Source organism: Globicephala melas, chromosome 2 (assembly GCF_963455315.2).
Source record: "Globicephala melas chromosome 2, mGloMel1.2, whole genome shotgun sequence".
Taxonomy (NCBI): domain Eukaryota; kingdom Metazoa; phylum Chordata; class Mammalia; order Artiodactyla; family Delphinidae; genus Globicephala; species Globicephala melas.
In genome coordinates this window covers 131,602,173-131,620,239 of record NC_083315.2, presented here as the reverse complement: position 1 = coordinate 131,620,239, position 18,067 = coordinate 131,602,173, and the positions used below count along the sequence as shown (strand labels likewise).

Here is an 18,067-nt window from a genome sequence, read left to right as displayed (position 1 = left end):
TGGGTTCTCCACCACAGCTGGGACCATGACAAAGGAGCTATTTGCCTCAGATAAAAAGGCTAAGAAGCCCTCAGATGCTCTGGAAGCCAAATTTGGAAGGCAGTGGGATCTGCTGGGGCAGGTCAAGGATCAAGGCGAAGAAGAAACAGGTCTTGCATTTCTTCCTAAAGGCCCCCCGTGTGCAGGGTCCCCAAGGTTAAAGCGGTCGTGGGGCAGCCTAAACAAAATCCCCACAAAGCCAGTTGCTGCCGTGGCCTCGCTTTGTCTTCCCGAGAAACAGTGCAAACAACCTCTGAGCCACAGGGACAACCGTCCTCAGTCTAGCCCCCCCGGGCCTCTCCTCTCGCCTTGGGGTTGTCTGGGGGGCTGTCCGGAGCCTCAGGCCCTGAGCTGGGCCTGCCCACCCTCCTCCCCGGGGCCGAGCAGACCTGTCTTCCTTGTTTCATGATGGTGGGGTTGGCTGCGGTGTTGCGCTGGGTGGAGCTGACGAATCCGCTGGTGCCCAGGAGGCCAAGGCGGGCGGAAGGGACGTTCCGGGAGGGGATCTGGTACTGGCGTGGGTTCCGCCTCCCCATGCCACCGCCCACAGAGCCAGCCGTCGGGAGGGAGTTGGACTGCCCGAAGCCGCGGCTGTGAGAGCCAAGAGGGAAGAACAGAGGCCATCAGTCACCCTCAGCCCTTCCCAACCCCCGGGCTGCCAGCAGGATGCCTCCTTGGGGTCTGCTCACATTTTGACCGTTATGAGGTCTACGGGGGTCAGGGTTCTATGACTAAATGACAGCTAACATCTGAGAGCTAACATCACGTGCACCGCCCTGGGACTTTGATGTTGATTCTTCAATCCTATGAAGTAGGCACTCTATCTCCATTTACAGCTGGAGAAGTAAAACAGAGAGCTTAATAATTTCTCAAAGGTCACACAGCCATGGGGGGCAGTGCTGGACTATGAGCCCAGAAGGTTAACCCGTGTGCTCTACAGCCTTCTTCCACTGTGTCACGGGCCCTGAGCACTCACGTTCCTGTCAAGGGGTCACACGGTAAGAAAGCGGCAGAGCCAGGATCTGTGCCCCTTCCTTCAGACCACAGTCCGGTTCTGATGTCTGTCTGTACAGCAGACTTGGAAGGAGTGGCCTCTGAGCCCCACTAGGACGTAAGCTCCATGAGAAAAAAGATGGTGTCTGTCCTCATCAACCCTGCAGGTCCCTCCTGCCTGGATCAGCTCCTGGCGGTAAACGCAGGCTGAGTGAACAAAGGAATGAGTCTCTGGCATTATAATCACCTCTCCAAATGGGAGAGCTGACCCCACGTCTGGGGCTCTGACTCCAGGTGAAGAGGAGGGATATGAGAATGAAGATGATGATGTTTGCAATCGCTCTGGACCTAGGACACCGACTGTTCCCCACTCCTCAGGCCCTCCCCAGAGAAAGACCCGGAGGTCACAGGCTTCGCCTGGGTCCACGCAGGGAGGCAGCCGCGGACCCGTGGCATCATGCTCGGACACCGTGCTCCCATTGGTCTGGTGACCTCAGTGCTGAAGAACTCATCCTCTCCAGCAGGCCTCAAGTTCTGGGAGGGTGCACGGCAGCCAGCAGGGTTTCAGGAACCAGCACATTCTTTCCAAGAAGAGTCAGCTTTAGTCATTCACTGATGTTTCAGTCAAAATGCTTTACCTCCGATGGCCACAAGATGGAATAGACTTGCTTTCCCAGCCACACAGGGGAGGTTTGTACCAAGCCTGTGCGGAGACTCCAGGAGGCAGAGCTGACGTAGTTTAACCAGATGATGGGGAGGGGAGGTGCTGCAAAACAGTTATTTCCTGAGGGAGAGAGGTGTGTGTGTGTGTGTGTGTGGTGGGGTGGAGCATCTAAGTCATCAGCACAGTTGATCTCAGAAAGTGTTTCTTCCTTAGAATTCCTAAATTTCCTGGGGGGGGGGGCGCGGCGGGAGCAGGGAAGAGAATGCCACGGTGAGCTGGTGGCAACTGATTTCTGGGCTGTGTTTTTCCACTTCTAGGCTTTTGTGACCCAAAAGAATGGTTCCCAATTCCAGTCAGAGGCTCATGTACACGTGGTGAGAAGGACACTCACAGGTTCTAGGTCTCTTGGTTTATCTTATTCTTTCTCCCATTCTCCCCCTTTCTTCCTTCTTTTACTAAGGTTTAAAATGTTTGGTTTGAAAGAAGAAATTCAGGCCCAGAGGAGCAGAAGTAATCTCAAGTGATGGAAGAGACCTCCTCTGGGGTATGGACAACATGTGACAGGTGGAGACAAGGATCAAGTGGCTGTTTTGAGGGGTGGGGGGTTGTTTTTGTTTTTTAAACTATGAAAACTAGTCCTTTGGTTTTTGGAGCCAGAATTTTGGCCACCTGGTATGATGATTTAGTATTCTCCTAAGATTTTTCCTTATTTAGTGCAGACAGCTTTTTTGCTCATCTTCCTTTTTGGTTGGATTTTTAAAAAGTTATTTCATATGCAAAACAGAGCAGTCAGCGAGTGATGCTAAAATGATTTGTGCTTCCAGGCAGGCAAGACTATATTCTTAAGCAATATAATGTAGCCAGAGGATTCTGTAATGGGACATTTAGTCACGGGAGAAACGTGGACTCCTAAAGTTAGCATTCACAGAGCTGGTAGAGCCCAGAACATTCTGGGGATAGGCTGGATGGAGGGGAGAATTTGGTTAGGCCGTCGAATGACGGTGGACCTCACCGTGGTGTCCTAAACTTGGTTATTACAAAGTCAGGCTTATTGAGGCTTGCCGCTGCTGGTAACCAGAGTGAAAGCTTAAGTCACTTCAGATCACTAGGCTTAATGAAATAATCATTCTTTCTCGGGAGAGAACAAAGTGACAAACGTCAGTTTCCATTTCTCATTCTCTTGCTCTGCCCATCTGTGTCTTTCTGTGCTTTCCTACATCTAACCAACTGAGTTCATTTCCTTGAAATGACTGATAAAATAACATTAATAAGAACCAATTAATTTGGGATTTGTGATAATTCAAGGAGGGGCTGGGCTGCAGTTACCTTTGTATTATGGGAGAAACAGGTCTTCAAAGCAAATTAATAGCATAAAAAGATCCCAGAGGTAATATTTATGAGAATGAATTATTTTCTGGAGCTTCAGCAACTTCCAGTTGAACATCCATAATTGATGACTGCATTCATCCTGATCTAATCAATAAAAGGAGGACCAATCTGGCAAACCTTGGGTTAGCCCAATTCAAGCGTCAGTTAATAACACTGTAGAGGAGTCAAGGTTAAGGGGAACAGTGATGTGGACCAAGGACAGAGCAGGGCAGACGGAAGCAGCGGATGGCACTTCGGGGAGGAAGACAAAAGAGCTTGAAAGCTCTGTTTTCATCTTCAACTTCTGAATTCCTTCTTCCTCTTGGAACTTGTCTCCCAAGGGCCTGGTGTTACAAGAGGGGTCCGGATCTTCCTCCCCTTTCTTGGGGGTCGAGAAGAGGGAGAGCCTGGGAAGGGGGCAGCCCCAGGGAAGAAGGCTAAGGAGCAGGCCTCGCCTTTCATCTGGGCCCCCAGGAATCCTCAGGGTGCACAGGTGGTCCGCCCAACCCTCCAGGGAGGCTTGGGGCCAAGGAGCTGGCAATAGAGTATTGTTTTGTCTGACTCTCTTTTCTGCACATCATCCGGGGACCAGGAGAGCTGCCCGGCAACCGCAGTGGTTAAGAGCACTGACTCTGGAGCTGACGCTGGCCTGCCTGGTCCAAATCCCGGATGCCACTGCCTCCCAACTCTTCTGTAAATTGGGGTTGATAATAGCACCTCTACCTCATATGGCTGTTGCAAGGATTAAATGTATTAATATTCTTAAGTGCTTGGATACCCACTTGGCACAAAGTACATGCTAAATGTTTGTTTAATAAATAACTGTGTTATATATGCTGGAATATGATAACACTTCAATTTTTACATTAATCTTCAATGAAGACTTTTCACAAGTTCCAACTGGCCTTATCTCCCTGAAGTAATTTATAAAACAGTGATGTTTCAAGGCACACTTATGCAAATAAATGCCCAACCTTTTAACACAGACAGAGCTTCTACATATGCACTGAGAAATGAGTTCAGAACTTGCTAGGTGCAAGCGAAAAAAATGAGTATTTATCTGCTCATGTTGAAAAAAGTAAAACAGAATGTTGATTTTTCAGCATATCTGCATCATTGTCATTCCCTTGTCTCCCCAAAACTCCCTGTCATTGTTCAAGGCTTCCCTCTACCCCTCCCCGTGATTCCTCCCCCAGATTGTCACTGTAATTCACCTTTAATATGCAATTAGATTCCTCAACTTAAAACCAGATTAAGGTAATGGGTTCTAAAGTACAACGAGGCTTATTTTTAACGACATCCAAGAAGCTGAAGTACTATGAAAAATCAAGAATGGCACTGCTCCACTCTTAGATTGCAGCTCAGACCAAAATAGACTAGCACTGGGCTCTTCACCCTGCCACCAACTATAATTAGCTTGTCTGCAGCCAGAAGGGAGAAAAAATTACACTACCACTTAAGGTGTGGAGAGAACCACCCGTTTTTGTCCTTTCAGAGCCCCCTGTTGTGGATAAAGCACCAAGTGTTTTGTGGGCGTTCGTTAGATCGTACCCACTCCCCACTCAATGCCCATCCAGACCTATACCGTCATTTTGACCATGTCAACTGAGTTGCCCAAGATCACATTCAGCTCTTCCTCTGGGAATTCTTTCCCTCTACAGCTTTTCCCCAACCCCACCTGTTTAAGGAATGTGATCTGGACTTGTCATAGGGCGCCCTGATAAACAAGGAATGATGCCCTGTGTAGTCTTGCCCCTGGAACCTAAGCAGACAGTGGGGTACTGGAACCACCATGCAGTACAAAGACTGAAATCCCAACATACTTTCTTTGCTGTCGATATCCTGATATGTCTAGAAGGGTTTTCCGAGGGAAAGACCGAAAGAGCTTCTGCACCTGCTGTTTCCATGACAACAATCGTTTTTTCTGTGTCTCTGTAAATGCCTGCAAAACAAACAGGACTTTTTAATGGGTGACGCAGCCTGGCATTAGAGGGAGAAACACGCGATTAATCGGGGAAACATCGGAGTCCTGCAGCTGCCTTTTCTTCACCTGGTTTCCAACCTGCTCCAAACAGCAGTCAGTTTTATTTGGGAGCTGCCTGTACTGAAAATTCAAGTTATTTGACATTGGAGATGCCTGGTAAGGTACATGCATTAAGCTTTTGACAACCCTCGATTTTGGTTGCATCTCTGGCAGATCCATACCCTCTTTCCACTTTCCCCTGACTCCACTCTGGACTCTGTTTATTAACCAAGAATGAATTGCAAAATTGATTGTTGACTACTTGGGCTTTTACAGGCATTTTCATAATCCATGGAAATGCTAAACCACTCCAAAAAATCAATCTGCTTGACGGTGTGTGTTCACCCTGGAGTGGTCTGTGGGGCTTCGGAAAAGGGAATGTACTCTCGGCGTGTCTGGCCTCTGCTGAGAAATCTCCAGTTAAGGGGCCCCATGCTCTACACAACCCCAGTGCACCATTCCTCACCTAAATTTTGTCTAAGGTTTAGGAAAATGGGTAGATCTGATGCCTTCTCAAGTCTTTTCTAGTAAAACTGGTGTTTGGGGATGCTTTGCCTACTGCCCCATACGTAACACACTCTCACCTATATCATGTGTCTTTGTGTGTACAGCCTATGTACTCAAGCGAAGCCCACGGAAGGACTTCACAGGGGCTATGAGACCCCAAGGCAGGGACTCTCAAATTCATGATATATTAGGATCCCCCAGGAGACTGTTAAAATGCAGATTTCTGAACCCCTTCTCCCCACCAGAGCCTGATTTCATAGATATGGAGAGAAGTCTAGGGGTTTGTGTTTGCAGCAAGTGCCCTGGGAATTCTGCTGCAGATAAGCCATGGCCATGCAGTGTTCTAGATGGTGAGGACTACACATGCAATATAGGAAACCCCTGTCAAGTGCCTAGAACTGTGGTCCACGCACTGTCATAAAGCCACTGGATCTGACTGACTAGCAGTAACAGTGATGGAGATACCATACCCAAGTAGTTTTGTCAATAAAGCATGAAATACTTTAAGTAGAAATAAATGAATACTTAGAGTAACAGACTATATGTCTGTTTCCCATAAAGGAAACAGATTCCTTAAACAGACAGAAAAAAATGACAGTTTTATTTTCTTCCAATGACACTTCATCTTTAAGGACCTGAACACAGGAGAGCTATGTGAACAAAAGCAAGAAGACGTTAGTCATATTGTGGAAAAGGTACTGACGACTTGCAAACCCCTTCCTCCTGGCTGACCTTAGCCAGATGCCACTGAGCACAGTCATCAAGGTGGACTTCCCCAGCAGGCACTCAGTGCCCCGTTAGAGATAAATGTGCTGACACGCCTTAAGGTGCATGGTGGATGGTCTCACGGCTAAAAGGTGAGGATGTGGTTCTCCTCTGTGGTCCCTCTCATTTGCTGGTGATGTTCAGCGAGTGTCCAGCTATACAGGAATAGCTTCAAAAACTGCAAAAGGCAAGCATTTCTGCTAGACTAATAAAGGGATGGGTAGATTCTGCTTCTGACCAGCTTATTCAGCCAAATGTTGAGCGAGGACACAAGATGCAGGTGCGCTGGTCAAGACGACTTGGGGAGGAGAGGAGAGTCCAGCCCAGTGGGTCAGTGGAAGCCTCTGGATGCAAATGGGCAGGGCTTGAATCCCTGCACATCTTTATGCAAGTTCCTCTACCTGAGACTCTGCTCCTTCTAAAAACTCAGGTTAATAATACCTCATCAAAGGGAACTTGTAAGGATTAAATGAAATTCACACACAAAGGGCACTTAGGATACTCAGAACATGCCTGGCTCTTCGCCATGGGTCACTGTGTGCTGCCCACAGACACTGACTAGGTTTTTCGGTTGCACGGACCAGCCCTTTGGTGGCAGCATATGAATGTCCATCACATTCATAAGCTTTGGTCTTCAACCCTGGCCTTAAACTCCAACCAATGACTTCGAGGTCTCAGAACTACAACACTGAGCTGGTCTGGAGCCCACCTGAGTTTCCAAGTGACAAAGGAGTAAATGACTCACTTTACAGATGTGCATTCAAAGCGCTTCCAGGGACACTGGTTCATGTGTGACATCTCCCCTGGCGGCAAGGAGCACCCAAGAAGATGGAAATGTTTATGGCCCCTCAGAGAGGTCAGCTCATCCACTCAGCAGCGGGGCAACAGGCTCACGTAGTTGGGGCTGCAGATGGGAACGGGCCCCTCAGGAGTGCTGAGCGTGTGGCTGTTCTCAGTCCTGGGAGCTGCGGCTGGGAGGCTTGGAGAGGAGCTAGACCATGGCTGGTAATGAGTGATTTCTGAGAGCTGCTTCCCGTGTGTGCCTGCAAATAGCACTCGGTTGTGGGAGCTCTGCTATCAGCTGGGATGCCAGCGCCTCATCTCAGCCGGCTCCAGGCAGCTCTGGGTTGCGCTGGCAGCAGCCTCCTCGGGGGCCGGAGGGGAAGGAAGACTCCAGACTCCAGAATGCCCAGACACAGCCGGTCAGCCACTTCTGAGTTCTCTGTCCCTGTCAGGCCCAGACCCATATGTCTGTCTGGATGAAGATGTGTCCTACAGCTCTTGTGGCTGGATTACAAGGGTCATAAAGGGGGCAAGAGCTCTTCTTCCCAGAACCTTCTCAAGACGGCAAGGAGGCGAGAAGCCTGGGCTTATAATCCAGGAGATGAAGTGACTGGTCTCAGAAATAAGATTCAGAACTTTCCTGTCCTTTTACTCCTCTAGGGATTTGGCTCCTTTGTCCCTGGGGAGGAAGGAAGGTGTCTCGGCAGTCAACACCCTCCCATCCACTGGCTAAAGAACAGCAAGATCGGGCTGTGAAAGGGAGCCCCGTGTCTCGGAGCCCCGGCGAGTCTCCAGCCCGGTTGGAGACTGTGCCTCGACAGGGCCTCGCGGGGAGGGTGGGTTCTGCACACACAGAATAACCCGAGGCTGTGGAAAATTATTCAAACGTGTTCCCTCTACTCAAACTCAAATCATAAAAAGCCTCAAACACCATTTTCCCTCCCAAAGCAGAGAGCTGGCCCCTCCATCCTGACATGGATGCAGGCAAGCGGGCAGGGCACAAGCTCCTTTCTGCCCGTGACTCCCGTCCGTGACGTGCCCCCCTCCCCTGCAGTCAGGGGAGATGAGCCCACACGGGGCCACCTTGGCACCTGTCACTTGGAGCTCCAGGGAAGAAAAGGGGAAAGACACAGAAAGGAGAGCCAGGACGCCCAGGGAGGGCACGCACGACGGCAGGAAAGGGAGAAGCGCCAGGCCACAGCGTCGGGGCTGGCGTGGACCAATTAGGAAGCTAGCGCACCACCCAACGGAGGCAGCTGGAGGACTCGTTACTTTGTCTCCTGGGCTCAGCAGACTGGAGGCGAGGTGGGAGGGAACTTGTCCTGCAGTATCTTCAAGGCTCAGTGCTGAGTGTGGGCGTGGGAGAGGAAGCAGGGTTCCGGTGTGCTTTTTCAGAAATGTTAATGCTCCCCTGATCAGACCCCGCTGAAGCCTACTCCAAGCATCCTCGGCCCCTCCGAGCGCTGCTCCCTCTGCCTGACTGCTCTCTTCCGCTTCCTCATGGACCAAGACTTTCCCACTAAGATTCTGCTCGCCCTTCAGGTCTGGCTTGGACGGAGTGCCTCTGGGCTCTGGGTAGGTACCCGCCTCCTGGGCTCCAGTTCCTCGGAGGTGGCCTTATTGTCATATGTGTGGTGACCTGTTTTCCTTTTGTCTCACCCACTCCCCTCCCACGGGAAGCTCCCTAGCCAGGGGCAGGATCTAGGTACTTAATAAATATCTACAGAATGAATGAGCTCTAAAATCCATCCCCTGTTCTTGCCTTCTCTCCTTCCTATTGATTTTTTGCTGGCCCAAATGAGAGCAGTGTCAGGATTGGACATTGAAAAGGGTGAGTGGGAGTTTGGGTGGAGGCTACCTAGAGATTGTCACACTGAGTGAAGTAAGTCAGAGAGAGAAAGACAAATATCATATGTTATCACTTATATGTGGAATCTAAAAAAATGGTACAGATGAACTTATTTACAAAACAGAAACAGAGTCACAGATGTAAAAAAAAAAAAAAAAACTTACGGTTACCAAGGGAGAAAGCGGGGTGGGGGGAGGGATAAATTGGGAGATATTGGGACAGACATAGACACACTACTTTATATAAAATAGATGACTAATAAAGACCTGCTGCATAGCACAGGAAACTCTACGCAATACTCTGTAATGACCTCTATGGGAAAAGAATCTAAAAAAGAGTGGATATATGTATACGTATAGCTGATTCACTTTGCTGTACAGCAGAAACTAATGCAACATTGTAAATCAGCTCTACTCCAATAAAAATTAAAAAAAATAAAACCAATTCTTATAAGAATCACAAGTCAAAATACAGCAGAATAACCACCAAACCACATACAACATACACACAGACACAGGTTATTTCTTCTGTACGCTCTCCTTTTCTCCCCGCTCTCCTCCAATTTTCCTGAGCTCAAAGGGAAAATGTTTCCACACCCCCGGGGCTAGGTGGCAGGACTGTGGTCAGCCTCCCCAGGCTCGGTCCCTCGGGCAGGCTTCCGGAGCCGGACGTTTCTCTCAGGCATTTGCCCCCAAGTCAGAGCTCAGTCCAGGTGAATCTCTGGACCCCAGAGTAATACGCAAGCTGCGTTTAGGTTTGAAGCCACCACAGCCACGTTCTGCCCAAGCTATTACTAATGACCCCCCGACTCAAACACAAGGTGTTGGAGACCCAAATGATCACACCACAGAAACTCTGAGAACCACTTTTAAGCAACGAGAAAAAGCAGTTTCGTGAAACCTGTCACTACTCACCTCATGGATTAGACACTTGTCTATGAGCTGTAAATAGGAACTTATATTCTCCTCATCGGGTCTGGAGACCAAGAGCTGTGTGCACACTGGGAATTAAAAAAATAAAAAAGGGAAGGTGAATCAGAGAAATGTACACCCATCCTAACCTCTGAGATCTGCCTCTGATTTCCTTTCAGGACCAATATTTTGAGAGGTATGTGTGACTGTGGCTTTATGTCACGTTCACAAAAAAGGCCAGGAGGCTCCTCATTCCACTGAAGTCAAAGGCTTGGTTACCACAGGAGCCCTTGCCTCCAGAAGCCCCTTTGGTTAATTCCACGCATACCATTCTATATTAAGCCTTCTGCAACCCTGCCCACTCTGGGAGAGGAAGAATGCAGCAGCGTCCGTCCGGAGCCCTGTCTTTGAAAGAGGTTCCTTTTGAGAGGGAGTTCAAAGGCATTAAGACCATCAGCCGTTATCAGAGAGCAAGAGCCGTAATTTTGTGAATGAGCCGCACATCTCATCCGGAGGAGTGAGGCTGGCACGCCTCTTAGGATGTGAGGTGTGTGGGCACGCACACGAGCAGGGAGCCTGCCACTCAGTCACAGGAGGGTGATTTTCTCAAAGCGGTACCCACATTTATACATGCACAGGCTCACATTCACCTACACACTCGAGGAAGTTCTCGTAGAGACAGAGCAGAGCTAGTCTGCAGGTGGAGGACACAACCCCCCTGGACAGGTCATGGCCACGCTAGTGTAGCCCATTCTATTCTCATCCTAGAGGTCCTGAGGCTCTGATTTTGATGGGACTGTTTAGAAGGCCAGGTGGAGATGGTTTGACAAAGACGTCAGTGAGAAGTAAAAATGCCCCGCCATGAAGCTTGAAACCGGGCATCGGGATTCCTTTCTCTCCCTGATCCTGCATAACCAACCTGTCACAGAATCCCATTTATACCATCTCACGTAGATTTTCAGTATAGCATTGTTGGTAATAACAAAACGTGGAAGCCATCTCAATGCCCATTCATTGTGGCCCTGTTAAATTATGGTTTATGCATACAGGGGAATAGTACGCAGCCTTTAAAAAAGAATGAGGTGGTGCTTTTGTATTGCTAGAAATAATGAAAAAAAAACAAGCTGCAGAGAAACATGTAAGCAGGACCCGTGTGTGTGTAAAAAGGATGCTCATGAGCTTGTATATGATTATAATGTTTCTGAAGGGATATTCCGCACCGTTTAGAGTGGTTACCTCTGAGGACGAAGATGGCAGGGCCTGGGGTGGAGGTGGGCGTATTTTTCACCTTTCACTATTTTGTTTAGCTTTGATTTTTTATGTAGAGCATGAATTAATTTTATAATTTATTTGAAAGTAGTTAAATTTTATAAAGACACCATGTCAGAGGACTGTGAGTCCCCTGAGGGCAGAGCCCACATGGGTCTTGTCACAGGGAAGGGGGGTGATGTACCACACTCTCAGATAACCACGCCCACCTGTACCTCCACCCATGGGGCCATCTGCTCTAATCCACACAGCAAAGAGCCCACTTGGGGGTGGGGGAGAGTGAGAAGGTGGCGGGACCTACCCGGACCAGGAAGCTACCAGCATTTCAGCTCCAAGGGATGCTACAAACCATCTCCTCTGAGCCAGATTTCTACAGATTTCAGTCTTTTTAAGGACATGTACCATAGGGAGTGTCTCACTGCGCCTGTAAGATTCAGCTGTCCTTTTCGTTAGAACCCAGTTTTAAATGGTCTGAAATATTGCACAATGGAAGAGAAAAAACTTGTTTCCCCTTCCCAAAGGAAAAGTACTGGTATTCACTACATTTTTTAAATAATCGAGATTTTTTGAGAAATACCCCATCAAGCACAAATTATTCTAGTGTCAGACAGGGTCAAGGATATGTGCATAAGGGCCGGGCACAGGGCAGTCACAGGCAGAAGGGGCGCTCTTACCCAAAGGACCACGTGGGAATTCTATGCTGCCTTACAGACACACACAGTGTGGCTGTGGTACCTTCTGTGGCCCGTGGGAAGGCTGCCTTCAGCCTGAGCGTCCAAAGGCCCAATAAGCGCTCCGCCAGCAGGGTCCAGGAGGCCCTGGTCTGAGGAAGTGGGAGAGAAGGGAGCCAGGGTGAAGGAAGACGCCTTTGGGGATCAGAGAGCTTGAAATTCAGATCCAAATATCTTAACCTCTCCGGGCCACACTTTCCTCATCTGTAAAATGGGCTAATGACATGTACTCTGGTAGTTTGCCTAGCACCCCGGGGAAGGTTCTCGGGAACTGGGAGCTCTAGTCAGTGGTGTCGAGAAGAGGAAAGGGGAGGCGGGAGAATCGGGTCCTACCTTTCCCCATGACACGTGTGAACTGCCCAGGGAGATCCCCCTCTGGCAGGGGGGTGACAGCCAGCTCCCCGTCACAGCTGCTCAGCTGGTGCGGTTGGAGGCCGCCACTGGCCCCAGCCGAGGCAGTGGCCGTGGCTCCCGCGGCCGCGGCGCTCTCTTTGCAGTCGGGGCTCTGGCTCTCCGGGCCCATCAGCGAAGGAGGGTGTGAGGCCTGGGACTCCCGGCGGCGAGCCTCGGGGGTGGCGCCTGGGGAGCTGTAGGCCTTGATTGGAGTCAGGATCATTTGGTGCAGCTCCTGGAGGGGGATGCGCAGGTTGCCCCCCTCGATGATGTCCTGGATGGTCGGAGGGAGAAGACCTCCATGAGGGTCAGGAACTGGGTGACCCTCCTCCATGCCGCCCCACCTCTTCCCCGAGCTGTTCTCACGCAGGGCTCAGGGCTGCTGACCCCTTCATTAGAGTGTTCTTTGGAAGAGCAACCATTGAAAACTGAATCATTCTACTGTTAGCCCAGGCAGAAAACTTGGAAAATACATACAGGTATGGCAAGGAAAATATGATCACTTTAAAATCCCACTCTCTAGTGATGATCACTAAAATGATTTCGGTACATTTCCTTCCCTGGCTTCCTCAATGCCTTTCTTTAAAATGCATTTATTTAGTTTACATTCACACACTTTAGAAGCTGTATAACAAAGTTATACAGGGTCACATGGTGGCTTCCTGACCTGCGTGTGATTTGTTGTAGATGAAGGAACATGGTCATTCACACCTTCATTCAACGCATGATACAAGCAACACAGGCGGTGGTTAAAAGCACAGACTCTAGGACAGATGCCTGGGTTTGAATTCTGATGCTGCTGTGTGACCTTGGGTAAATGACTTAACCTCTCTGTACCTCAGTTTCCCTGGGGATAAAATGAAGGTAACAGTAGGACCTGCCTCATCAGCTGGTTGTGATGATGTTAATATTTGTAAAGCTGCAGGTTTCGGTGTTATGTGCTTCTCTGTTAAATCTATAAGTATGTTTTGGGTGTTCTGACCTGCTGTGCACTGGGCTAGGCATGGGGATATGGCGAGAAAGCCAGTAGGATTCCCTCAGGGAGTTTACATCCTGCCATGAGATGAACATTCGTCATGCTAGAGACTTAAGGCACAGGGCAGGGCTGCTGGGAGGGGAGGCTCCGCGACGGGGTGACATTGGAGCAGGAACCCAGTTGAGCCTGAGCTGCAGGTTCCCGGGAGTGCTCCAGGCAGAGGGCACAGGCACTGAGGTGGGAGCCTGGAGTGTGTGAGGAACAGCAAGGAGGGCTGGGGTAGAACAGGGTGGGGGAGGGGAGGGGGTGGAAAATGAGGTCCAAGGAGCCATGGGGGCCTGAGTGTAGGAGTCAGCAGTCTGGGGCAGGGATGCAAGAATTTCTTCTACATGAGATGAGAACTGTATATACTATACAGGCAGACCTTGGACATATTCCGGGTTTGGTCCCAACCACCTCAATAAACCAGTTATCTCAATAAAGCAAGTCACACAAATGGTTTTTGTTTTCTGGTGTATATAAAAGTTATGTTTACACTACACTATAGTCTATTAAACATTCGATAGCATTATGTCTAAAAAAGACAATGTACATACCTTAATTAAAAAATACTTATTGGGGCTTCCCTGGTGGCACAGTGGTTAGGAATCTGCCTGCTAATGCAGGGGACACGGGTTTGAGCCCTGGTCCGGGAAGATCCCACATGCCGTGGAGCAACTAAGCCCGAGCGCCACAACTACTGAGCCCGCGCGCCTAGAGCCCGTGCTCCGCAGCAAGAGAAGCCACCGCAATAAGAAGCCCGCGCACCACAACGAACAGTAGCCCCCGCTCACCGCAACTAGAGAAAGCCCGCGTGCAGCAACGAAGACCCAACGCAGCCAAAAAATAAATAAATAAAATAGAAGTCTTTAAAAAAAAAAAAAAGACTTCATTGCTAAATAATGCTGGTCATGACTGGAGCCTTTAATGAGTCATAATTTTTTTGCAATAGTAACATCAAAGATCACAGATCACCATCACAAATATAATAATAATGAAAAAGTTTGAAATATTGTGAGAATTACCAAAATGTGACATAGAGACATGAGGTAATAAGCAAATGTTCTTGGAAAAATGTCTCCAAAAGCCTTGTTCAACTCAGAGCTGCCACAAACCTTCAATTTGTTAAAAAGAAAAAAGAAAAAGGCAGTATGTGCGAAGTGCAATAAAGCGAGGTATGCCTGTAATGTATATAATCGTCTGTAATACATACATGACTTTATATAATAAAATTAGATCCTCCTATACATAGAGTTTTATATCCTGGGCATTATTTATTAGAAAAAGGAGTGAAAGTTGATTCTGGTAGACATCTATCTGTTTGCCCGATGCTCGCAGAGGCACAGAACAGGCTCAGATGCTTGGGGTTGGAGGTCAGGGGTTGGGGGGTCTTCCGTGGTGTGGTGGGTGGACCTGCCCTGCCACAGTGCTGCCCAATGCTTAGGCAGGAGACCTCTGCCCGGGACCCGGGAAGGACCGTGACTACCAGGGCCCTGATTACTAATGAAGTATTTAATCTTCTGAGAGCCCAGAATAGCAAGGACATAATTTTAAAAGCCTGAAGTATGAGTACCAACCGGTTCCTGGGATCCTCTCTTACCAAGAAAAATTGCTTGATGATGTCAAGGAACACAAGCTCATGGAACGCGATCATTTCTACACCCGGACCGCCCATCAATCAGTTAGAAAGAGGAAATCTGAGGATGTAGCCTTGGACAGGCATGTTTCAGTTCTGGGCAGCAAAACACCGACAGCCCGCCCCGTCGCTGGCGGGAACCTGCTTTGTTCGCGGGTTGGAAGCAGAGCCTGAACGGTGCCTCAGCCTAGTTGGCACGCAGGGATTCGGAGGGAAGTGAAACGTTAAGTAGCCACCAGAACTGTCTCAAACCTGGCCAGGGCCACCGTCCCGCCTACTTCAGGGGAGAGAATCCCATTTTCCTTTTAAAGAGGCAGGCTTCAGAGAGTCTACCCTCTTCCTTCTAAACCTGGCGGAGAGGGCCGTGCGTGGTGAGACCAGCCTGCAGCCTGTGTCTGCCAGCCTGATGCGTGAGGCAGGACGCTCCTGGTCATTCCCAGTTTTCCCACTGCCCAGGCTGGACCAGCCCTTTCCCAGAGTCTGATGCTGTCACGTGACTGGTTCCTTGACTTTGGACCTGGTGATCTATCAGGGCGTGACACAGGGAGGCAAGCTAGCTGACCTATGCCAGAAGGGCCCCTGCCGCCTTTTCTGACCAAACTGTGCGCCAACTGGGCAACCCCTGCCTCGAGGTCCTCCCGTTTCTGCCAACCGCCCAGCCAGCACCTGGGTGTGGAAGGTCAGCCCTGACTGAGGAGGGGAAGGGAGAGGAGAGAGAAGGGATGAGGCTTCCCCATGAAAGGGGGCTGGGCAGGCGGAGCTGGCAGGCCCCTCTGGGTGACCACATGTACCCCTACTGTGCCATCCCGCGTGGCGGCTACCACTGAGGGGAGCTAATGCACACTTGTGAGACTCTGTCCACTGCCACTGAAACCTTGTCTGCTCTCGTCACGTGGCATGAAGGCTTCTGTAGTTACTCAGTGATGGGGAAGGAGATCTGGGTTATGCTAAGAGCCGAACTCCTTCGAACAGGAAGCATATACTTGTCCCAAGTTCAGATCTTATTCTATTGGGGACAACTACACCAACAAGGAAAGCATAAACATAATGAATAACGTTGGACACTTTCTGAAAATATCACAATCAGGAATCATGCTTTGTTTGACTTCTGTTTTGACTTCAAAGCCACTGTCTCAAAGACAACACCTGGCTTGTGACCAGCTGGCAATACTCCTGCTTATGCCAGCCTCCGTGGGGTGGCACTATGACCATCCGGTTACATTCCTGACTCTTCAGAGTGAAGTCCGGAACTTAGCACTGAGGGCCCAAGTTGAGAAGGAAGCTAGCTCAATCCTGTACCTTCGAGGGGCTGTGGGAATGAATTCTCCATGTTGACAAAAACAGGGAATCAGCCCAAGTCTCTGCTGATCCTTCATACCATAAATATAATCCTGTGTTATGAACACAAAAAGAAGCAAAGCTGCCCGTTAACTCCCGTGCAGAGCCAAGGAGCTCACGTGAGAGCAGAAGTGGGAAGGCTGGTCCTTCCTGCACAGCAGTCCACTCAGGCAGGCACAGCTCAGGGCCGACAAGTGGGAAGGAGGCTAAAATCTGACTATCTCAGCCTTCCTGGCCTGACTTTCTTAGGTCTTGGAGGAAGACTGGTTCAGAGCCTCTCTAGGGGCATGTAACAGCCACAAGGGGCACATCATCTGGAAGCGAGAGCTTTGGCTGCCAGTGGCGGCCCCGACACTTACGTAACTTCCCATGGCCCTATCCTTCTCTCTGTGTGAGAAGAACTGGACTCCTCACCCAACAGATAGCACTCCTGCATCTACTTAACTGTATTCTCCCTACGGGCCGGGCACTGTCAGACACTGGGGGTGTAAAAACAAATATGAGAGAACCTTTGCCCTAAGATGCTTACGGTTACCGGGACCCATGCAGCGTGAGGATACTGTCAGGACAGGGAGCAGTGGCAACACAGAAGTGTATGTGTGTGAGTGACTGTGAGTGTGTGTGTGTGTGCGAGTGCATGTGTGTGAGTGTGTGTGTGTGTCTCCTTTCTCCAGGCCAGGTTCCCAGGCTCAGAGAATGGTTCAGCTTCATCATTTGGGAGTCGGTTGAAAAAAGACAGTAAATAAAAGCACATGGCAACATTTTCATTATTAAAGATAAATGCTGGAAAATCTGCCCTAGTGACCATTCTAATCTTCCCTTTTCCTTTTCTACCAAATACCTTGAGAAGTCTACACTGCCTGACCCCACAGCTTCGATATCCTTTCACGCTCGCCGGTTCTTGGGTTTCTGCTTCCCCTCCCATCTCTCTGAAACCCTACTCATCATGGCTACCAGTGAGCTGCTGGTGGCCACTTCCAGGGCGCAGTGACAGTCCTCATGGGATGTGACTCCTCCATGGTCCCTCCTTCGCTCTCTGACCCTCAGGGGTCTGTCGCTGTTTGGTCCCTCCATGTCCTCTGCTGCCCCCCACCCAGGGTCTCTTCTCGGCTCTCGTCACTCGCCACACACTTCTGGGGGTACCAACCACCACTCACACACAAACGACCCACAGCTGAGCCTTTCAAAGCCTTGTGGACTCTAGACTTGTTCTCCTGGACACTGACTTGCTGTTTCTGCCTGGGTGTCCCACAGGCACCTCAGACTGCATCCGCCAGACTCAACTCCATTTCTCCCTCACTATATAGCTCCTCCTCTATTTTCAGTTCCCAAATCGCATGACACCCAAGCCCACACCTCCTGCCAATGCCCGGACTCCCGCTAACTGACTCTCTCATCCTTCTCCACCGTCACGGCCCCCGCCCTGGCTCAGGGGCCCACCACTGGCCACGGGCTCCCAGCGAGTCCTCCCGCCAGCACTGGCTCCCCTCTGCTTTCCATCCTCATCGCGGTGGAGTGGCCTGTTTCATCCCAGGAAGACGTCCCCACCAGCCTCAGCGATGATGTGGATCACGCTGGATTCTGAGAGCACTACTACACATCTATCTGTGGTACCTCGTGTGCCGAGCTCCCCGAGGGTGGGAACCACCAGTTCCTCACGGTGAGCCTCCAGTGGACAGGGGAAATCTAGTCCAAGGCAGCTGCTTGGTAAGTGTTCAGTAACTGAGTGGAAGCGCTCTGGACCTAGAGCTTATCTGCAGCGGCTGCTGGTTATGAACTCAGC

General features: G+C 49.9%; 1 protein-coding gene across 7 annotated transcripts in view; it reads right to left on the bottom strand.

Annotated features, from left to right (window-relative positions):
- Nucleotides 1-18,067, bottom strand: part of SAMD4A (sterile alpha motif domain containing 4A) — a 232,707-nt gene that overhangs the window by 17,336 nt on the left and 197,304 nt on the right. For all 7 annotated transcript variants that reach the window (XM_070044965.1, XM_030855027.2, XM_070044969.1 and 4 more), the window contains 4 exons: nucleotides 12,236-12,569; nucleotides 9,906-9,991; nucleotides 4,888-5,006; nucleotides 429-630 (listed from right to left, as the gene is read on the bottom strand). In XM_070044965.1, the coding sequence (XP_069901066.1) occupies nucleotides 429-630; nucleotides 4,888-5,006; nucleotides 9,906-9,991; nucleotides 12,236-12,569 (741 nt within the window). The remainder of the gene's footprint in view (nucleotides 1-428; nucleotides 631-4,887; nucleotides 5,007-9,905; nucleotides 9,992-12,235; nucleotides 12,570-18,067) is intronic.